Here is a 20,318-nt window from a genome sequence, read left to right as displayed (position 1 = left end):
CTCCTTAGCTTCTGAGCTCTGGCAAGACTGGGATTAGCCAGGGCCATTCAAATCAGGGCAAGAGACACGCAGAGGTGGTTGGCCATTGCCTGCGTCTGCAGAGTAATGCTAAACTTCCATCTGAGATCTGATGGGATTGGGCTAGCCTGGCCAATCCAGGTCAGGAATATTGGGTGCTCAAATTGAAATGAATCTACAAACCCAAGGAGGGAGGGAGGGAGAGAGAGAATCCATGAATGCAAGAAGAAACACAATGGATCATCCATCGATCTCTGGAATTAGCCTCAAACTAAAAGAGAAATGGCAAAGTAGGAAATCCACATGGCCTGGACATCACCAGCTTTCTCCATGCCTTTTCACCTTCACATGGGCAAAGGGGTGCCCCCCCTTGGTTGGGATCTTCCTGGCTAAAATAAAACAGAGAGGCGTACCTCAGACCCCTTCTCCATGTCTCCTCCCCACTCCTGGAGGTTCCTTCCCTTGGAGATCTGCCAAAATCAGAACCTGAGAGCATTTTGTGAAAGCTCTGGAAGTCCTTAAAAAAAAAGTGTATTGTGGCCAATGCAGAACGCATGACTGGGTTGATCCTTAAAGAAATGCTTGATACATATTTTATTTATGCTCCGTGTTGCTGCTGAGGCAGCCTTTGAGCCTAATCGGAGAAGACAGTTCCGTAATCTAATAAGGAAATGTGGAAGAACCACAGAACACCCTGAAGGTAAAGAGCTAAAAAAAATGGTAATAAAATGACTCACAACTGGGACACCATGTGTATGCCCAGTTCAGTTTCCTGAGGCAGGCACACCACAGTGTTCACAGCATACCAAAGAGGCAGCGAGGCAGCACCACTTCAAAGACCAAAGCGGTTGCGTAATATACAGAGCTGTTTGTGCATTTCACCAAAGTAGACCTATAACGGAGGTATCCCCAAGGAGATGCTAAACTGTGGGAGTCTGTGGCAGATGAGGGTCTATTTGCACCATAGGTTCCATGACATATTCCAACCTGTATGTGTGTAACGTGAACACCAGCCATATATTGGATGGATGGATGGATGGATGGACGGACGGACGGACGGACGGACGGACGGATGGATGGATAAGATGGATGGACAAGATGGATGGATGGATGGATGGATGGATGGATGGATGGATGGATGGATGGATGGATGGATGGATGGATGGATGGGTGGGTGGGTGGGTGGGTGGGTGGGTGGATGGATGGATGGACAGGATGGATGGATGGACAGGATGGATGGATGGATGGATGGATGGATGGATGGGTGGGTGGGTGGGTGGGTGGGTGGGTGGACGGACGGACGGACGGACAGATGGATGGATGGACGGACAAGATGGATGGATGGATGGATGGACGGACGGACGGACGGACAGACGAGATGGATGGATGGATGGATGGATAACATTCCATAGCTGTCCATCAGTTGTTAAGGGAGGGCAGGAAACTATGGAGGCCATGAAAGGGTTGACAGGCACATGCCTGGAACCCCTGGGAAACTCTTGGGGTCGAGTCATGGGAAAAAGGGTGTATATTTTGGTATTAACCTTCAAGGCCATCTGCGGCCTGGGCCCATTGTATATGAGAGACAGTTGAATTCCCTATGCCCCTCCCCACGGGGCCCTGTGCTCTGCAGGCACAAACTGACTGGCAATCCTTGGCCCTCATGAGGTTTGTCTCACCTCAACCAGGCACAGAGCCTTCTCAGCTCTGGCCCCTGCCTAGTGGAATGAGCCCTGGAAGAGCTGAGGTCCCTGCAGGAGATTTCTCAGTACAGCAGGGCCTGTATGATGGAGCTACTCCACCAGGTGATTGGTTGAGGCCAGATTGAGTATGAACTGGCCCCTCCTTTGGGGCCTTGGGGCCTTTGGCACCCTCATTATCTACATCTTCTGTGCGCATAAGACAGAATTCTGGCGATTTTGGTTAGGGGGGAGGCTTTTGGAGGGAGGATTGAGGTGGGTGGGAGGGGATTCTTATTGTGGATTTTATTGTTTTAAATATGTTAAAGCTGCCATGGGCTCATGGTCTAGGAGCAGTGGCATAAAATTATCAAATCAATAAATAAATAAAGCCTGTTGGAACCTAAAAATGGCATCATTGCCACTCTCAGATTCCTCCCCTTCTCTCTGGTCAAGATGGCCAAACTCTGACTCTCCAGATGCTCATGGACTACAATTCCCATGAGCCCCTTCCAATTGGCCATGCTAGTAAGGGCTCGTGAGAATTGTAGTCCATGAACATCTGGAGAACCTCAGTCTGGCCTCCAAAGCTATAGAGATTGACAAGATTCTGGCTGGAATGCAAAAGTGCCATCACCGATGCAGCAAGGCTCCCCAGATCTCAAAGAGAAAACCCATATTGATATGGAAAGATCCTGTTGTTAGTTGCAAGGTCGTGTCCGACCCATCGCGACCCCATGGACAATGATCCTCCAGGCCTTCCTGTCCTCTCCCATTCCCCGGAGTCCATTTAAGTTTGCACCTACTGCTTCAGTGACTCCATCCAGCCACCTCATTCTCTGTCGTCCCCTTCTTCTTTTGCCCTCAATCGCTCCCAGCATTAGGCTCTTCTCCTGGGAAAGTTCTTAGAGTGTTGCTAACATCACTTAGTGGGTTCCAGCCAGAAACGAGGTCGACACATTGCCAAAGTTCCCTCCCCCGTTCCTCCCTCTCCGATCACTCAATTAAGCACCGTTGTGTACGGAGGAATAGTAGAGGGAGTTGGCCCACCAGCTGAAGGCCAGGGCTACCGTAGTCCATGAAGAGTTTTTGCACTCCTATTTCCCAAGGCCCAGACCTCTGTTTCTCCTAAGACAGTGGTTCTGAACCTGGGGGTCACAGGGGTCACGGCAGGGCAAGCAGCTTGCCCGGGGGGAGCGTCATCCACACAACAGCCTTGTGGAATCGAGATACAGCGTCTGTCTGGAGCAGCGGAAAAGAGCGAGATCGGCATGGTGGGACAAGAGGCAGAACTGAACTGAGAAACCCTGGGGGGAAAAACAATTTCTATAAAATCCTAAACAAGGGATCTTCACGCCATTGGTCAGTTTCGGTTTAATTTCTGTGAAAGAACCCTTGCATAATTTTATGGTTGGGGGTCACCCCAACAGGAGGAACTGTATTAAAGGGCCGCGGCATTAGCAAGGTTGAGAACCACTGGGCTAAGATGTGAGATGTTCGATGGTCACCAGATTGACCTGAAATCCACACAGCCACGGTTCTTAGAATTCATGGGCCGGCCTCGCCAGGGTTTTAAGCCTGCCTTCGCAACCCAAAGGTCCAGAAAGGTGTTGAGTGATGCTTTTGTTGTTGTTGTCCATTTCCTCCGCAGGTGAACGGAATCGACCTCCGTGGTGCTACCCATGAACAGGCTGCTGCAGCCCTCAAAGGCGCGGGCCAGACAGTAGCCATCATTGCACAATACCAACCGGAAGGTAGGCCGACCGTCTTAATGCAGCAGAGAATCGCCGGGCAAGGGAGGAGGAAGGGAATGCGTTGTGCGTGGTCCTTCCGTTGACGTTGGGAACCCCAAAGAGTTGGTGATGGCAAGGCATCGTGAGGTTGTCCCTGCGTAGCACAGCTCTCTCTTTTCAAGAGAGGTGAATGTTTGACTTTTAGATGCGTTGAGAACCTAAACCAGAGCATGCAAGCGATATGGAGCCGTCGTTGCTTCCCGTCTCTCTTTGCCTCCCTGGCAGCATTTAAACACAACATGTGTGTGATCATCACAATGTGAATTCTCCCTCCCCGCCCGCTTTCAGTCTTAGCTGGAAGAGACAGGAGGTGCATAAGTGGCACCTCCTTATGCATTGTGGTAAAGGTAAAGGTATCCCCTGTGCAAGCACCGAGTCATGCCTGACCCTTGGGGTGACGCCCTCTAGCGTTTTCATGGCAGACTCAATACGGGGTGGTTGGCCAGTGCCTTCCCCAGTCATGACCGTTTACCCCCCAGCTAGCTGGGTAATCATTTTACTGACCTCGGAAGGATGGAAGGCTGAGTCAACCTTGAGCCGGCTGCTGGGATCGAACTCCCAGCCTCATGGGCAGAGCTTCAGACAGCACGTCAGCTGCCTTACCACCCTGCGCCACAAGAGGCTCTTATGCATTGTGGCATAGAAGTTAAAAAGCCAGCCTGGTGTCATGGTTAAAGAGCAGCAGTCTCTGATCTGGAGAACCCGGTTTGGTTCCCCGCTCCTCCACATGCAGCCTGCTGGGCCGGTCACTGTTCTCTGAGAGCTGTTCTCACAGAGTAGTACACTTAAGGGCCCTCTCGGCCCCACCTACCTCACAGAGTGTCTGTTGTGGTGAGTGGAAGGGAAATGTGTATGTAAGCCATTTGGGTAGTGAAAAGTATGTGTGTGGGGGGGGGGACAGCTTTTCTTCTTCTTCTAAACATTATGCACAAGTGGAGAACCCAGGACATAGGGCCATAGGAGGTCCTTGCCTTTCATAAGCCCCCGGTCATATAGAGGTTGCCCATAGTGTCTCTGCATGACTCATTGCTTTTCCAAATCAAGGCACAGGTTGCTCTGTTGCACTGGTGTTTGTAGAGGAAGAAGAAGAATAAGAGTTGGTTCTTATTTCCTGCTTTTCTCTGCCTGAAGGAGGCTCAGAGCTGCTTCTAGTCACCTTCCCTTTCCTCTTACATTCACCTTCCCTTTGTGTGTTTGTGTGTATGCATGTATGTATATATCACCATCCCATGCCAGCCAGCTCAAGGCATTTCACATCAACATAACAACAATCTGAAATCCACCCATCCCATCCCACCCCACAGACCCCTCTCCCCCTGCCCACCTCCTGCTAGCCCCATAGACCACATCTACCACCCAAGACCTCTTGGTGGGGTGTCTGAGAAGGAGGGACCCAGTCGATGTTCCACCACCTGGCCTCAACCAAATGTCTGGTGGGCCCTGTGGAACTTTGACAGCTTCAAAAGGTCCCTCAGTTCTTCCGGGAGCTCATTCCACCAGGTTGGGGCCAGGACCAAAAAGGCCCTGTCTCTGCTCGAGGCCAGGCATACTTCTCTTGGGTATGATGATTTGGTGACTTCCTATGCCAAGATTAGAATCACTTCCTCTCAGAAGTGTGTGCCCATTGCATCTCTGAATGAATTGCTGATCTGCCTTTGCCTCCTTCCAGTTAGTGTGCCCAGATCAGCCACGTGCAGAGACGCTGCAGGTGGGCTTCTTCTGTCCATGGACGATGTCTACTCTTGTCCAATCTAGAAGCGAACCTTCTGGGTCCCTAAGAGTGAGGTGTGATTTCAAGTTTTGCTCCAAGAAAAGCGCCACCGCTCTCAGTGGGCGCTGTAGCTGCATCCTCTTTCCTCCTTTGCCATTTTACATGTTCCCAAAGGCACGCTGTAACATGCAGCCCCAGCAGTGCGCCAGCTTAACGGAGCATCCAGCCAGGATGCGGCTGTCTCTGGCATGTACCGACTATCTGTAGTTTTCCTGATTATGTGAACATGCAGACCCTGTGGGTATACGGATGCATCAGTCTCATGGGAGCTTTTAATCATTTAAGTGATTAATATAACTTACCTCTGCCAACACGCTTTTGGAGAATTTCTGTGAGAGAAGAACATGCAAGCGAATATTGATTTTGTCCCCAGCACCCCTTGCTTTCAATCTGGGACTTTCAGAATCCCAAGCTGAATGCAAAACCGCCATGTCTTACTGTTGGAGAAAAAGCAGTGTTGTTCCCTGTATTATGTGGACCTATAACATTTTTTATCCCGCCCTACCTCTTGGGGGTCTCTGGGAGCGTGTATCAGCCTCCCCTCCTTCCCTGCAGTGGTGAGACAGTTATTTGCATCCTAAAAAAAATAATCCTTTTGCTGGCCAAGAAAAGCAGAGTCGGGGTTTTCCGCCTTCAAAGAACCCTACCGGAGAACTGTTTGGAGGTTGTGTTGACTGTTCATGAGGACCCCAAAAGCAAGGAGATGAGTCTTTGCATTCAAATGAGCTCTCGTATGACTCGTTGCTTACAGCCTGCCCTTACAACCTGACCCAAAGGTTTTTATTGTGTGGATTCACAGGTAACAAGAGTAGGGAAACAGGGAATTTTACTGCCCGTTAATTTGGTAGCCTGGAAATGTCACCCAAAGCCACATTACAGCAGGCTTAGATGAGTGTAACACTGTTCCCCCGTTGGAACACCCAGGCACTGATGCCTCCTTGTTGAAATGATTGTGTGTTTTAGGCACCATCAAATCCTTTCCAAGTCAAAGCGCCCCAATGAATTAATGATATCTAAAACATCCTATCCTAAATGGTGTTGTAAAGATTGGCAGCTTCTAATCTGGAGACTGATTCTCCGCTCCTCCACATGCAGGCAGCTGGGTGATCTTGGGCTAGTCACAGTCCTATTAGAGCTTTTCTCGCTGAGCAGTTCTCTCAGAGCTCTCTCAGTCCCACCTACCTCACAAGGGAGAGGAAGAGAAGGCAACTAAGTTGCTTGGAGACTCCTTCAGGTAGTGAAAAGTGGGTATAAAAACCAACTTCTCCTCTTCTTGCAAACCGAAGGCTGTGGTTTCCTTGGGAGAAGATTTCCTTTTGCATTATGAGCCCTAAATGAGGTTATATCAGCAGTGCTTTTGTACAGATTCCAACACTGCTTGTTGTCTGATTTGCTTGGTTAAATATTTACAGCGAACCTCATCTGCTCCTAATGGGCTTTCGCTATTTATGATTTACTGTCAGCACTCTTTACTGTATATGTGCCAGTCGCTTGCAAGTGAGTTTTGTCAACGTAGCCATTAAAGTGGATCGATTGTTCGGAGTGGTGCCACAGGCTAAGTAGATAACAAATTTATGGCAAGTATCAAGTCCTTAAAAAATCGACAACTGGTCCCATAAAAAGCTCGAATGACTCCATCATACAAAATATTTATGCAATTGGTTTCATAGATGTCTTCAATGGGGGAAAAGTAGCATTTTCGGAATGAATAGAAAGCAAACAGGCAGGAAGATCAACCAACGAATCAGGTTCTGCAACAAGAGGGAATAAGATTTGGCAGCGGAATTTGGGGCGGGGCAAACCTGCCCTTTCCTCACCCTTGCTGGGAGGTGTGTAGTTACTTTTCAGTGACTGGTTCAGTTTCAGTATGAACTGTACAACATCTTTTTTGTTCCACTGGCTCCAGGATGTCAGACTCCATCACCTTTCCCAGAAAAGACACTTGGACTAGCCACAAAAGAGGTTAATTGAAGTAGCAATACAAAGGTCATGATTATTCTTGCTGAAACTGATGTGATAAGCAATACATTGATCGATATAAACCATCCCATTCGCTCACTCCCACCTTGCAAGAAGGGGGAAGTGAAATGGCCCACTGAAATACTTCCCAGATGTTTCAGGTGTGCCTACCTTGTTGCTAGGCTAAACTGGCTGTGAGCTGTTTCAGCAATTGATTTTGCTCCCTCCTGCTTAGAAGCAGGGTAAAGTGAAACAGACTGCTGAAATGACTGCCAGCAATTTAACCTAACAGCTTGACAGGTCGACCCATCAGCTATTAGGCTGAAATGGCTGGCAGCCATTTAAATCCTCCATTTTGCTCCTCCCCCCTACAGCCATTTAAGCCTAACAGCTGATGGATATGTCCATCTGCTGTTAGAGTTTTCAGCAGTCCATGACACTTCTATTCTCTTTGAAGTGGAGGAGTGAAATGGGCCAGCCTAACCTGGCCAGTTTGCTTCAGGGCTTTTGACTCATTTCAGTGCAGGGATTCGGTTCAGGAACACTCCAAACCATGAAACAAAACAGGAAAAATTATTTCAGGGGCTCCTCTATGGTTAAAAGACTGACAAGGCTGATCTAAAGTCTATGAATGTTATTTTTATATTGTGATATTTTATCACCGTCCACTTTGCAGTAAGTAGACTAATTTTGCTCTGTGTTTTAGCTGGTCAGCCTTCTAGGTTCCCAACTTGATACTGGAGTCCTTCATAGTCACCAAATTTAATTCTTCTTGGCAAGGTTATTTGCAAGGTTTCTCAGCAAGCATTCAGACAAGGCATTCCTCTTCTCCGAGAGTTACCTCTGAGCTTGTCATGCTGAGATATGCATTCTGAGAAGCGTGCTGTCTGGTACATACATCCCCGGGCATAGTCTTTCAGAACATTATTAGAGAATTCGCAGGGTTTGTTCATGAGTCTTCGAAGTGTTCCAGGAAGCAGGTTGGACAAACTTTGCCAATGACAGGACGAGCTCCCCTTACACACACGCATACAGACTCATTACAGCAGTTTTCGGTGATGTTCAAAAGCTGGATCCAACCCCATAGTTGTGCAGGTGCATGATCTGGCAGGGCTGAAGCAGCTGGAAATCAGGAGGAGGAGATAGTTTTCCCCCCCAGCTCTGATGTGCAGCCTTAATTTTGTCAGCCACTGTGGATGTGGCCTCACATGCAGATGCGACTCCTCTTCTGCGTTTCTTGTTTCTCTGCTTATCTCTCTCCTGCTCATAACAACCTAGGGCTGGCACCTGCCTGGACCCAGTGGGTGTTTCCCGTAATTTACTCAGGGCCTGCCAATTGAAATCATCGCAGTGGGAGAAAGTGTGTGGGGGGGGGAGGGGGGAGTTCTCTACATCAGCTTGGTTCTAGTGGTTAGGAGGGTGAAATTCTAATCTACTTTGATTCCCCACTCCTCCACATGGACCCGGCTGGGTGATTTGGGGCTCATCACAGCACTGATAAAGCTGTTCTGACCAAGCAGGAATATCAGGGCTCATTAAGCCACACCCACATCACAGAGCATCTGTTGAGGGGAGAGGAAATGGAAGGCGATTGGAAGCCGCTTTGAGACTCCTTTGGGTAGAGAAAAGCGGCATATAAGAACCAACTCTTCTTCTTCTTCAGTAATCTCAGGGCTCTCTCAGCCTCACCCACCTCACAGGGTGTCTGTTGTGGGGAGAGGAAATGGAAGGCGATTGGAAGCCGCTTTGAGCCTCCTTAGGGTAGAGAAAAGCGGCATATAAAAACCAACTCTTCTTCTTCTTCAGTAATCTCAGGGCTCTCTCAGCTTCACCTCCCTCACAGGGTGTCTGTTGTGGGGAGAGGAAAGGGAAGGCGATTGGAAGCCGCTTTGAGACTCCTTTGGGTAGAGAAAAGCGGCATATAAGAACCAACTCTTCTTCTTCTTCAGTAATCTCAGGGCTCTCTCAGCTTCACCTCCCTTACAGGGTGTCTGTTGTGGGGAGAGGAAATGGAAGGCGATTGGAAGCCGCTTTGAGCCTCCTTAGGGTAGAGAAAAGCGGCATATAAAAACCAACTCTTCTTCTTCTTCAGTAATCTCAGGGCTCTCTCAGCTTCACCTCCCTTACAGGGTGTCTGTTGTGGGGAGAGGAAAGGGAAGGCGATTGGAAGCCGCTTTGAGACTCCTTTGGGTAGAGAAAAGCGGCATATAAGAACCAACTCTTCTTCTTCTTCAGTAATCTCAGGGCTCTCTCAGCCTCACCCACCCCACAGGGTGTCTGTTGTGGGGAGAGGAAAGGGAAGGCGATTGAAAGCCCCTTTGAGACTCCTTCGGTTAGAGAAAAGCGGCATATAAGAATCAACTCTTCTTCTTCAGTAATCTCAGGGCTCTCTCAGCCTCACCCACCTCACAGGGTGTCTGTTGTGGGGAGAGGAAAGGGAAGGCGATTATCAGCCACTTTGAGACTCCTAAAAGGGGCCCCTGCCACCCCCTCTCTGTCCCATCCAAGCCTGGGGGAAACTGATCTATCTGTCTTAGTGATGGATCATGCTTACTGGATCACTTGTTACTTTTAAAAACTGTTTAAAATTGATATGGTTTTACTTATTCTATGCATTTTGAACTGTTGTGAGCCACCCTGAAACTCTTGCTAACGAGGGGAGACCTAGAAATAATAATAATTAATAATAATAATAATTCTGCCTGAACCTTGAAGTGACAGGCGATGCTCTAGAAATCTCCCCCAGTCTCTGTGCTTTTTATCATAGAGGTTTGGGGATTCCTAGAGCATGACCTGGAAGTGACATCACTTCCAGGCTCGGGTGCGATCCTCCCTTCACTCGCTTCTGCTGAAATGATGAGCAGGTTGGTTGTCCATGTCACAAGCCATCATCTCACTGTAAAACCAAACCTCTCTGGAGCAAGGGAGATACAAAATCTGTCGTGATGCTGTTGGGAGGGGGGCGGGCAGAAGCATGGAAAAACAGGCCCCTCTTCTTTATGGGTAGCAAGATTGTGGCCAAAACTGCTCCCCGTCAGTGGTCTCCATAGCACAGTGTGCTGCAATGCAGGTTCTTTGCAGCTCTTGAGAGAGAGAGAGAGAGAGAGAGAGAGAGAGAGAGAGAGAGCAGATGTGAGTCAAGTTGCATCAGCTGTAATTGTCTCCAGGATCTAGCCTGAACAGCTTGTGGGAATGAAAAGGCATTCATTAATTTCCGACTCTGACAAAGGAAGTCAATAGACTTAGAACATTTGATCATATCTTTATCTATCTCTTTGTTTTTAAAAATGGCGCATGTGTCCATGTAATTGCATGAAGTTTGGGCATTCCTTTGTCATGGCTAGCCCTTGCAAAATGAGGGAGGACCGGTATCTGTTGAGTAAATGGCAGGAATTTTACCTGGAGGGGGGAGGGAAGGAGGGAGTGTTTAAGAGTGGTGGCCTCTAATCTGGAGAACCAGCTTTGATTCCCTACTTGTTCTCCACAGGCAGGCAGCTGGGTAACCTTGAGCTAGTCACCGTTGTCTTAGAGCTGTTCTCGCAGAGCAGTTCTCTTAGAGAGCTCAGGGAGAACTGCTCTGTGAGAACCACTCTAAGATGACTGTGACTAGCCCAGGGTCACGCAGCTGGCTGCATGTGGAGGAGGGGTAGGGAATCACTGCCGCTCTTAACCGCAACACCAACCTGGCTCTCTCTTTTGCTTGTCAGTAGTTCCACCCAGGTGAAAAGTAGCTTCAAGGAGAGGAAGTCAAACTCCAGCCTAGACACAGGCTGAGTGATAAGAGTGTATGTTCCTCCCTTCCCTGTTTTATCCTCCCAACAACAACCCTGTGAGGTAAGGCAAGTCGAGAGAGGTGACTGGCCCAATGTCCCCTTGCAAATTTTTTGCACGGTGGAGATTTGAACTCAGATCTCATCTAGCCTTATTCTCTAGTCACGTACAATGCCTGTTATGTATGATTGCATCTCAGCAATGTATGAAAGTCCACTTGGGATGAAACGCCCTCCTTCTGAATACCCACACTGAGATACGTGAGGCCTGCTGGGTGACCTTAGGCCAGTCACAGTTCTCTTAGAGCTCCCCCAGGCTAATCTACCTCACAGGGTGCCTCTTTTGGGGAGAGGAAGAGAAGATCAGGATCATCCGCTTTGAGACTCCTTCGGGTAGTTAAAAAAAGTGGGGCACAAAATACGTGTCTTCTCTTCTCCTTGGAAGGCTTGAGTTTATTATTAAATTTATTATTAAAATATAATAATAAAATATAAAATATAAAAAAATATAAAAAAATAAAATATAATTTATTATTAAAATTTCTAAACTGTCCTTCCAAGACTGGCTCAGGGCGGTGTACATACATATACCTATAGCTTATAAACAGAGTTAAAACAATAAAACATTAATCATCAGTAATTCATTAACCCAGGGGTAGTCAACCTGTGGTCCTCCAGATGTCCATGGACTACAATTCCCACGAGCCCCTACCAGTGTTTGCTGGCAGGGGCTCATGGGAACTGTAGTCCATGAACATCTGGAGGACCACAGGTTGACTACCGCTGCATTAACCAGTAAGCCCAATTAATAAATTCAGAATGTCAATAAGCAGCAATGTATCATTAACAGCTGAAGTTTTATTGCTGCCCATCACTTTATCCCAGGCCAGAAGTTACCAGAGGGGGGGTGTTTTTGTCCTTAGATGTTATGGATAGATAGATTTTTGGCCCATAGATCCTTGTCCCATAGATGTTATCGAATCATTGGCCCCACCAAAAAGCCCAGTAGAAGAGCTCCCTCTTACAGACCATGCAGAAATCTGTGCCAGCCCCGATAGGGCCCTAATCCCCTCTGGGAGCTCCTTCTACCAAGAAGGGACCAGGACAGAAAATGCAGAAGGGTTCAGGTTGATTCTTCAATCCTATGCGAATTTGGCCCCTTGTAAAAAGTTAGTGTCTGAGCCAATTGCAGCCCTGGGCACTTTTTGAATACCGATCTGCTGTCTAATGTCTCCACCTCCCCTAGTCCCCAAATGAGCGGCTTGGAAGCAATCCAATGATCAGACAGTCACTGGTCTCAGCTGAATGGGAACTGGCCAGCATTGTATAGGTTAGTCGCGGTATAAACCTTCCCGAGAATTCGTGCTGATTGCTCGCCAGCTGGAGCCGAATGAGAGATTGTCACGCTCTGAAAAGATCCGGAGCATTGAAGGGGAGAGGGGGAAAGGAAGGGGGGTCCGGGGCGGGAGGGGGTCGGTGGAATCAGATGGCTGCTAACAATGGAAGGAGAACTTTCCATTACGATGTGACGCTTAGAGCAGAGATACGCCAAGCGAGCATGATTTCCAGAGATGAAGCTCAATTCCCGTTTCGTCTCTGCTCAGACAACTGCTCCGGGACCAGATGGGCCGAATTTGCTTCACTCGTCTGTCTCAGTGCTAGACGCCTGAACATATAATGTTGCTTTATATAATCAGAGCATCGTTCCACCGACATCAGTATTGTCTACGCAGATTATCAGCAGTTCTCCGGAGACGCAGGAAGAGCTCTTTCATGGCGCCCAGTGCCTCATCCCCTTAACTGGAGATGCCGGGGATTGAACCTGCACCCTTCTTCTTGCCAAGCTGAGGTTCTGCCACTTAGCCATGGCCCCTCTCTAAAGGAACCCGAGTCAGATTCGTGGTCTGTTATGGTGGCTATTGTCTACTCCAGGCTTTCTCAACCAGGGTTCTGTGAAACCCTGGGGTTCCTTGGCAGCTTCCCAAATTGACAGGAGTTAATTAATTTTTAATATATTTAAATGTGTTAAGCATTTATTGGGTGATATGATCATGTAGGTTATGGTGGACCTACCCTCCCTCCCCCCAAACAATGGCCAGTGATGGGCCTGGAGAGGGTGGGAAGGGGAAGGACCCCAGGTGGGCTTGTAAACAGCCTTGTTTCCCATCTGTATTCATAGAATCATAGAATCATAGAGTTGGAAGGGGCCACACAGGCCATCTAGTCCAACCCCCTGCTCAACGCAGGATCAGCCCTAAGCATCCTAAAGCATCCAAGAAAAGTGTGCATCCAACCTTTGCTTGAAGACTGCCAGTGAGGGGGAGCTCACCACCTCCTTAGGCAGCCTATTCCACTGCTGAACTACTCTGACTGTGAAAAACTTTTTCCTGATATCTAGCCTATATCGTTGTACTTGAAGTTTAAACCCATTACTGCGTGTCCTCTCCTCTGCAGCCAACAGAAACAGCATCCTGCCCTCCTCCAAGTGACAACCTTTCAAATACTTAAAGAGGGCTATCATGTCCCCTCTCAACCTCCTTTCTTCCAGGCTGAATATTCCCAAGTCCCTCAACCTATCTTCATAGGGCTTGGTCCCTTGGCCCCAGATCATCGTCACTCTCCTCTATACCCTTTCAATTTTATCTATTTTATCTATGTCATTTCCTTTCTGCTGCCATTCTCTTAAATCAGAGGGGCTGGCTCCCGATAGTAATGGTTGCTCTTAGGATATAGGAACACATGGAGCCTTTATTTTTCCCCATCCTTATTGGTTACAGCAATCCACATATAGTACAATCTGCATGTGGTAATGTTTTATTTCTGTCACTAGGTGGAGCTGCAGTTCTATTGGTGGCAGCATTGGCTGAACAATAGAAAACTCAGAAAGGGTAGAAAATCAATTTTCCCTTTTCTAATGCTAAGAATTATTCTGAGAATCTGGCAGATTGGGAGGGAGACAGGAAATGAAGGAGGCAGAGAAAGAAAAGGCAGATGAAAAACCACAGAATCACATAATTGGTCCATCCAATTCAGTATTGTTTGCTCAGACTGGCAGAAGTTCTCTGGGGCCTCAAGGTGGGGTTGGCTTTCACATAACCTACTGCCTGGTCTGTTTAACCAAACATGCCAGGGATTGAACCAGGGACCTTCTGCTTGCAAATCAGAGGCTCTGTCACTGAGTCACAGCCCCTTCTTTTGAAAAGAATATGGGTTTTGCCTCTAAGAACTGGCCAACTTCTGCACCAAGCAAGTGTGGAAACCTTCCCACGATCAAGCATACAAGATGAAATAAATGATCTCATAGAGATAAAAAATAAAGTTACCAGTGCAATCTTAAACAGAGGTGCACAGAAATCCTAGGTGCACTGAAGTCAAAGGACTTAGTGTAACCTCATTTAGAAGATGGTAATTCCGCTAGTTGTATCAATCCATCTGTAATTTGTGAAAGGAAAGAGGTGAGTTTGGAGCTCATTTCTGGAAATCTGAGATCATTATTCCTAGATGTACACCTTGCTTCAAAATTCCACTTCAATTTGCTGCATGGAGCGCACAAAATTATACCCATGTATCTGCCTGAAAATTGATTTCCCCATACTACTTTATATACCAGGGGTGGTCAGGCTGTGGCTCTCCAGGTGCCCATGGACTACAGTTCCCATGAGCCCATGCCAGCATGTTGTCCCCATCTTCAAGAAGGGGGAAAAGGAGGATCCGAGTAACTACCAACCCCTCAGCTTGATGTCTATAGGTGACAAAATTATTATTATTATTATTATTATTATTATTATTATTATTATTATTATTATTATTATTAGATTTATTTCCCACCTTTCTCTGCAGGCGCAAGGCGGGTGACAGTAACCTCAACCCCATTAAACCCCCCATTAAAACTTTAATACCAACATGGCGGCAAAAAATACCCCATCCCTCCCCGTACTAATATCAGAGATAATGGAAGAGTGCAATGTGCACTTCCTGACTCCCGGGAGGGGGGGGTGATGTCCCAAGTTCGCTGACCCCAGCCTCAATCATAGACCTGGTGGAAGAGCTCCGTTTTGCAGGCAAACTGTCAGTCAGTCCTTGAGCAGCTAGAGCAGATGGCTGTAATTACTAAGAGTCAGGATGGCTTTCTGAAGAACAAGTCATGTCAGACTAACACTAATCTCTTTTTTTTGAAAAAGTTACTACCTTACTAGATTAGGGGAATGCTGTGGACATAGTTTACTTTGATTTCAGTAAGGCTTTAGATAAGGTTCCGCATGAAATTCTTATTGACAAGTTGGTAAAATGCGGTATGGATCCTATTACTGTTGGTGGATTTATAACTGGTTGACAAATCGCTCCTAGAGGGTGCTTGTAAATGGTTTGTCATCTTCTTGGAGAGGATTGACGACTGGAGTGCCTCAGGGATCTGTCCTGGGCACTGTGTTGTCCAACATATTTATAAATGATTTGGATGAAGGAATATAGGGGGTGCTTATTAAATTCGTAGATGATACTAAACTGGGAGGGGCAGCAAACACACCAGAAGACAGAATCAGGATAAAGGATGTTCTTGATAGGCTGGAAAACTGGGCTAAAATTAATAAAATTAAATTCAATAGTGATAAATGTAAAGTTCTTCATTTAGGTAGGAAAAATCAAATGCATTACTATAAGATGGGGGAGACATGTCTTGGCAGCCGTACGTGTGAAAAGGATCTGGGGGGTCTTGAAGTCCATACACTGAATATGAGTCAGCAGTGTGACTTGTCTTATAAGGCAAACAGGATTCGGGGCTGTATTAAAAGAAGTATAGTGTCTAGATCACACAAGGTGATGTTACCGCTTTACTCTGCTCTGGTTAGACCTCACTTTGAGCATTGTGTTGAGTTTTGGGCACCAGAGGGGGCTTCAAACATGGTGAGGGGTTTGAAGACCTAGTTGTATGAGGAAAGGTTGAGGGAGCTTGGTCTGTTAAGCCCGGAGTGAAGGCAACTTAGAGGCGATATGATAACCATCTTCAAATACTTGTAGGGCTGTCCTAGAGATAGAACAGGGGTAGTCAACCTGTGGTCCTCCAGATGTCCATGGACTACAGTTCCCATGGGCTCATGGGAATTGTAGTTCATGGACATCTGGAGGACCACAGGTTGACTACCCCTGCTACAGAAGATGGAGCAGAGTTGTTTTCTGTTGCCCCAGAAGGGTGGACCAGAACCAATGGGTTGAAATTAATTTTTAAAAACTTTGGCTAAACATCCGGAAGAAGTTCCTGACATTTAGAGCAGTTCCTCAGTGGAACAGGCTTCATCGGGAGGTGGAGAGTTTTCCTTCTTCTGATGTTTTTAAACAGAGGCTAGATAGTCATCTGACAGAAATGCTGAACATAGGCAGATTGTGAGTGGGTGAGCAGGAAGGGATGTGCCAGGGTTTGTCTCTTGTGGCCCTTCCTGCATACCCAGGGAATTGCTGATCGCTACTGTAGGTGTAGGAGATGGTAGGTGAATTTCCTCCAGGCCAGGCTGGATTCTGGAGATTTTTAGTGGGGGTGGGGTCATTTGTGCATGAAATTGGGGTCACTGTGCGTAGCAGGTAGTTGTGAGTTCTTGCATTGTGGGGGGTTGGACTAGATGACCCTGGAGGTCCCTTCCAACTCTAAGATTCTATGACGTGGGAGCCAGCCGATTCTATGACATCTAGAGAACAAAGGTTTGGCCACCCATACTCTAGACAAAGGTCTTAGAGTTCAAAGGACACTTTATAGAAACAACACACAGTATGTTTTGGGGGGAACCAGTAGAGAACTCTCTGCAGAAGATTTTGGGACTTTGGTCAAACACACCATGGAAGGGGGATGGGAGGGGGCTGCCTGACACTGTTCCCTTCTGAGGTTCCTCTCTGCGCCACCCTACCCAAACTCCCAACCCCCCCCCCCCCAAATCTTCACATATTTCCCTACCCAGAGCTAGTAGCCCTAAAAGGAGATACCTGAAGCCACAGTAGTGGCAAGAATGCCCCCCACCCGAGTTTTCCAAAGACAAGCATGTGTTGGCTTCTGAGGCAAAAGAACAACATCTCAGGAAGTAAACATATTTATCTGTGAGCTAAATTTAAAAATAGAGATGGGTTGCCGCTGTTCCAAATAGACCCCCGACGCTGCGTTATGGGCCCTTGCTGAGGCTTTTAGAGGAAACCTTTCTGGCAGAGTTCAATCTCTTCCTGAGCGAAATGTTTTTCGGATATTGGGAACAGACTCAATGCGGAACGCTTTGTCCCTCCGTCAGCAATGAGTCAAGATTTCCAGTTATTTAATAAAGCGTACCATGAGGAAACCCAGGTTTTGCCATTTAGGGCTTGATTCAATCAGCAAACCGCGGTTTCTCATTGGCTCCGCATGCTGGATTGAAGACACAACATCTAGCTTAAAGTAGGTTTAATTAACGGCGGAGCCTCGTTGTTCTTCAGCAACGTCATCCTTAGTTACACTGGTTGGGGCATTTGTGCTTGTCGTCATCGCTTCCTCCGAATGTACCCAAAACCGATTCGAGGACAACGGCGAAATGCAATTGCACAGCCCACCTAATTCAACTGAAAGAGGCAAGGAAAATAGGCAGATCCAGAGCAGATCCAGGTTCTAAAACATAAGTCATGGGCTAAGAAACAAGGGCCATGGAGAAGAAGGTCTGTTTAGCCTGGAGAGAAGACGACTAAGAGGTGATACGAGAACCATCTTCAAATACTTGAAGGGCTGTCCTAGAGAAGATGGAGCAGAGTTGTTTTCTGCTGCCCCAGAGGGGCGGGCCAAAAACAATGGGTTGAAATTAATTAAGTATTTTCGGCTAAACATCAGGAAGAAGATGGTCTGATCCAGCATAGCTCTTCTGGTGTTCTTATGAAAGCCTCGTCCTCTGTGCCCTATTGTTGGCCCTCCAGAGGAGCTCGCTGGCCATTGTGTGACACGGGATGCTGGACTGGATGGACCACTGGTTTGATCCTGAAGGGCTCTTCTGAGGTTCTTATCAGGGGAAGGTCTCAGTCTTCATGCTCTGTTGCCCCGCCAGAGGAACTGGCTGGTCCCTGTGTGAGACAGGACTGGATGGACCCTCCCTGGTCTGACCCAGCAGGGCTCTTCTGAGGGTCTTCTCAGGGGAAGGCCTTGGCCTCTCTGCCCTGTGGCTGGCCCTGCAGAGGAACTGGCTGGCCCCTGGGTGAGACGGGAGGCTGGATTGGAGGGACCCTCCCTGGCCTGACCCAGCAGGGCTCTTCTGAGGGTCTTCTCAGGGGAAGGCCTCGGCCTCTCTGCCCTGTGGCTGGCCCTGCAGAGGAACTGGCTGGCCCCTGGGTGAGACGGGAGGCTGGACTGGAGGGACCCTCCTTGGTCTGACCCAGCAGGGCTCTTCTGAGGGTCTTCTCAGGGGAAGGCCTCGGCCTCTCTGCCCTGTGGCTGGCCCTGCAGAGGAACTGGCTGGCCCCTGGGTGAGATGGGAGGCTGGACTGGAGGGACCCTCCCTGGTCTGACCCAGCAGGGCTCTTCTGAGGGTCTTCTCAGGGGAAGGCCTCGGCCTCTCTGCCCTGTGGCTGGCCCTGCAGAGGAACTGGCTGGCCCCTGGGTGAGACGGGAGGCTGGACTGGAGGGACCCTCCTTGGTCTGACCCAGCAGGGCTCTTCTGAGGGTCTTCTCAGGGGAAGGCCTCGGCCTCTCTGCCCTGTGGCTGGCCCTGCAGAGGAACTGGCTGGCCCCTGGGTGAGACGGGAGGCTGGACTGGAGGGACCCTCCCTGGCCTGACCCAGCAGGGCTCTTCTGAGGGTCTTCTCAGGGGAAGGCCTCGGCCTCTCTGCCCTGTGGCTGGCCCTGCAGAGGAACTGGCTGGCCCCTGGGTGAGACGGGAGGCTGGACTGGAGGGACCCTCCCTGGTCTGACCCAGCTGGGCATGCTGGACCTCTGCTCTGATCCAATAGGGCTCTTCTTCCATTTTTACTAAATTCATGTGAAGCCTCTGGAAATCCTGTAGAGCCAACAGCTGGTGGCACCAGCATCACTGTTTCCCCACCCATATCCATTTTCAAAACACATTTTTGGTGATGACTATTTTTAGACGCAGCTTGTTCCCTAGGTATTATTTTTTCCCAGTCTCCGAGGAGACGGCTCCTTTTCTCAAGCTCTCTCCCTCTCATACCTCGCTATGATTCCATTTTTACTCCTTGCAATCGCTGGGCCCACATTTCCCTGGCCAGAATCGGTCCTTGCAAAGATGCTCCAGCAATGCTGCTGCTGCTTTTGACAGCTCCAGCTGCCCCGAGTGGCCAATGCCGTGAAGCTCTGCTGGGGGAGGCCCGAGGACTCTTTGCCGGCCATCTGGCTGTCAAAGGCATATTCAGGAATGGGAAAGTGTGCATGACAGCTGAGCATCTGCTGTGCTCACTGGAGTGGAAGGAAACATAGAATCATAGAGTTGGAAGGGACCTCCTGGGTCATCTAGTCCAACCCCTTGCACTATGCAGGACACTCACAACCCTCTCGCTCATCCACTGTCACCTGCCACCCCCTTGAGCCTTCACAGAATCAGCCTCTCCGTCAGATGGCTCTCCAGCCTCTGTTTAAAAATCTCCAAAGATGGAGAACCCACCACCACCCGAGGAAGCCTGTTCCACTGAGGAACCCCTCTGACTGTCAGGGACTTCTTCCGGGTGTTTAGACGGAATTTCCTTTGCATTAATTTCATCCCATTGCCTCTGGTCTGTCCCTCCAGATCAAAAGAGAACAACTCTGCTCCATCCTCTATATGGCAGCCTTTTAAATATTTGAAGATGGACTTCCTATGTGCAAATCCCACAGGGATCAGGCTTTGCTTGGAAGTGAGGATGTACTCAGGACTCTCATTGTCCTGCTGTTCCCGAGCCCCTGTTCAGTCCTTATCCACAAACACTTTTCGCCAGGGCTGGTGCCAGGTGCCTCCTCATGACTTATCTGTTTCTCCATTTTAATCCCCTGCTTCTTCCAAGGAACTGTAGGTGGCACATGCTGGTCAGCCCTCCATTGTCATGTTTTAACAAAAACCTTATCCATTAGGCTAGGCTGAGAGAGAGTGGCCAGTACACAGTCCTGATATTATTGAAGAAGAAGAAGAGTTGGTTCTTATGTGCTGCTTTTCTCTACTCAAAGGAGTCTCAAAGCAGCTTACATTTGTCATCGCTTCCTCTCCCCACAACAGACACCCTGTGAGGTGGGTGAAGCTGAGAGAGCCCTGATACCACTGCTGGGTCAGAAGAGCTTTATCAGAGCTGTGGGAGCCCAAGGTCACCCAGCTGGCTGCATGTGGGGGAGTGGGGAATCAAAGTCCGCACT

The 20,318-nt window shown here is 48.5% G+C and overlaps 1 protein-coding gene across 26 annotated transcripts in view; it reads left to right on the top strand.

The window, feature by feature from the left end:
- Nucleotides 1–20,318, top strand: part of DLG2 (discs large MAGUK scaffold protein 2) — a 1,130,680-nt gene that overhangs the window by 785,494 nt on the left and 324,868 nt on the right. For all 26 annotated transcript variants that reach the window (XR_013231698.1, XM_077341322.1, XM_077341326.1 and 23 more), the window contains one exon: nt 3,349–3,451. Coding sequence is in view for 25 of the 26 variants with exons in the window: in XM_077341322.1 (XP_077197437.1) it covers nt 3,349–3,451 (103 nt within the window). In the remaining variant the exon portion in view is untranslated. The remainder of the gene's footprint in view (nt 1–3,348; nt 3,452–20,318) is intronic.

The sequence above is a fragment of the Paroedura picta genome, chromosome 6, assembly GCF_049243985.1.
Source record: "Paroedura picta isolate Pp20150507F chromosome 6, Ppicta_v3.0, whole genome shotgun sequence".
Classification (NCBI taxonomy): Eukaryota; Metazoa; Chordata; class Lepidosauria; order Squamata; family Gekkonidae; genus Paroedura; species Paroedura picta.
Note: the sequence above shows the minus strand (reverse complement) of the source record. Positions and strands in the feature narration are given on the sequence as shown.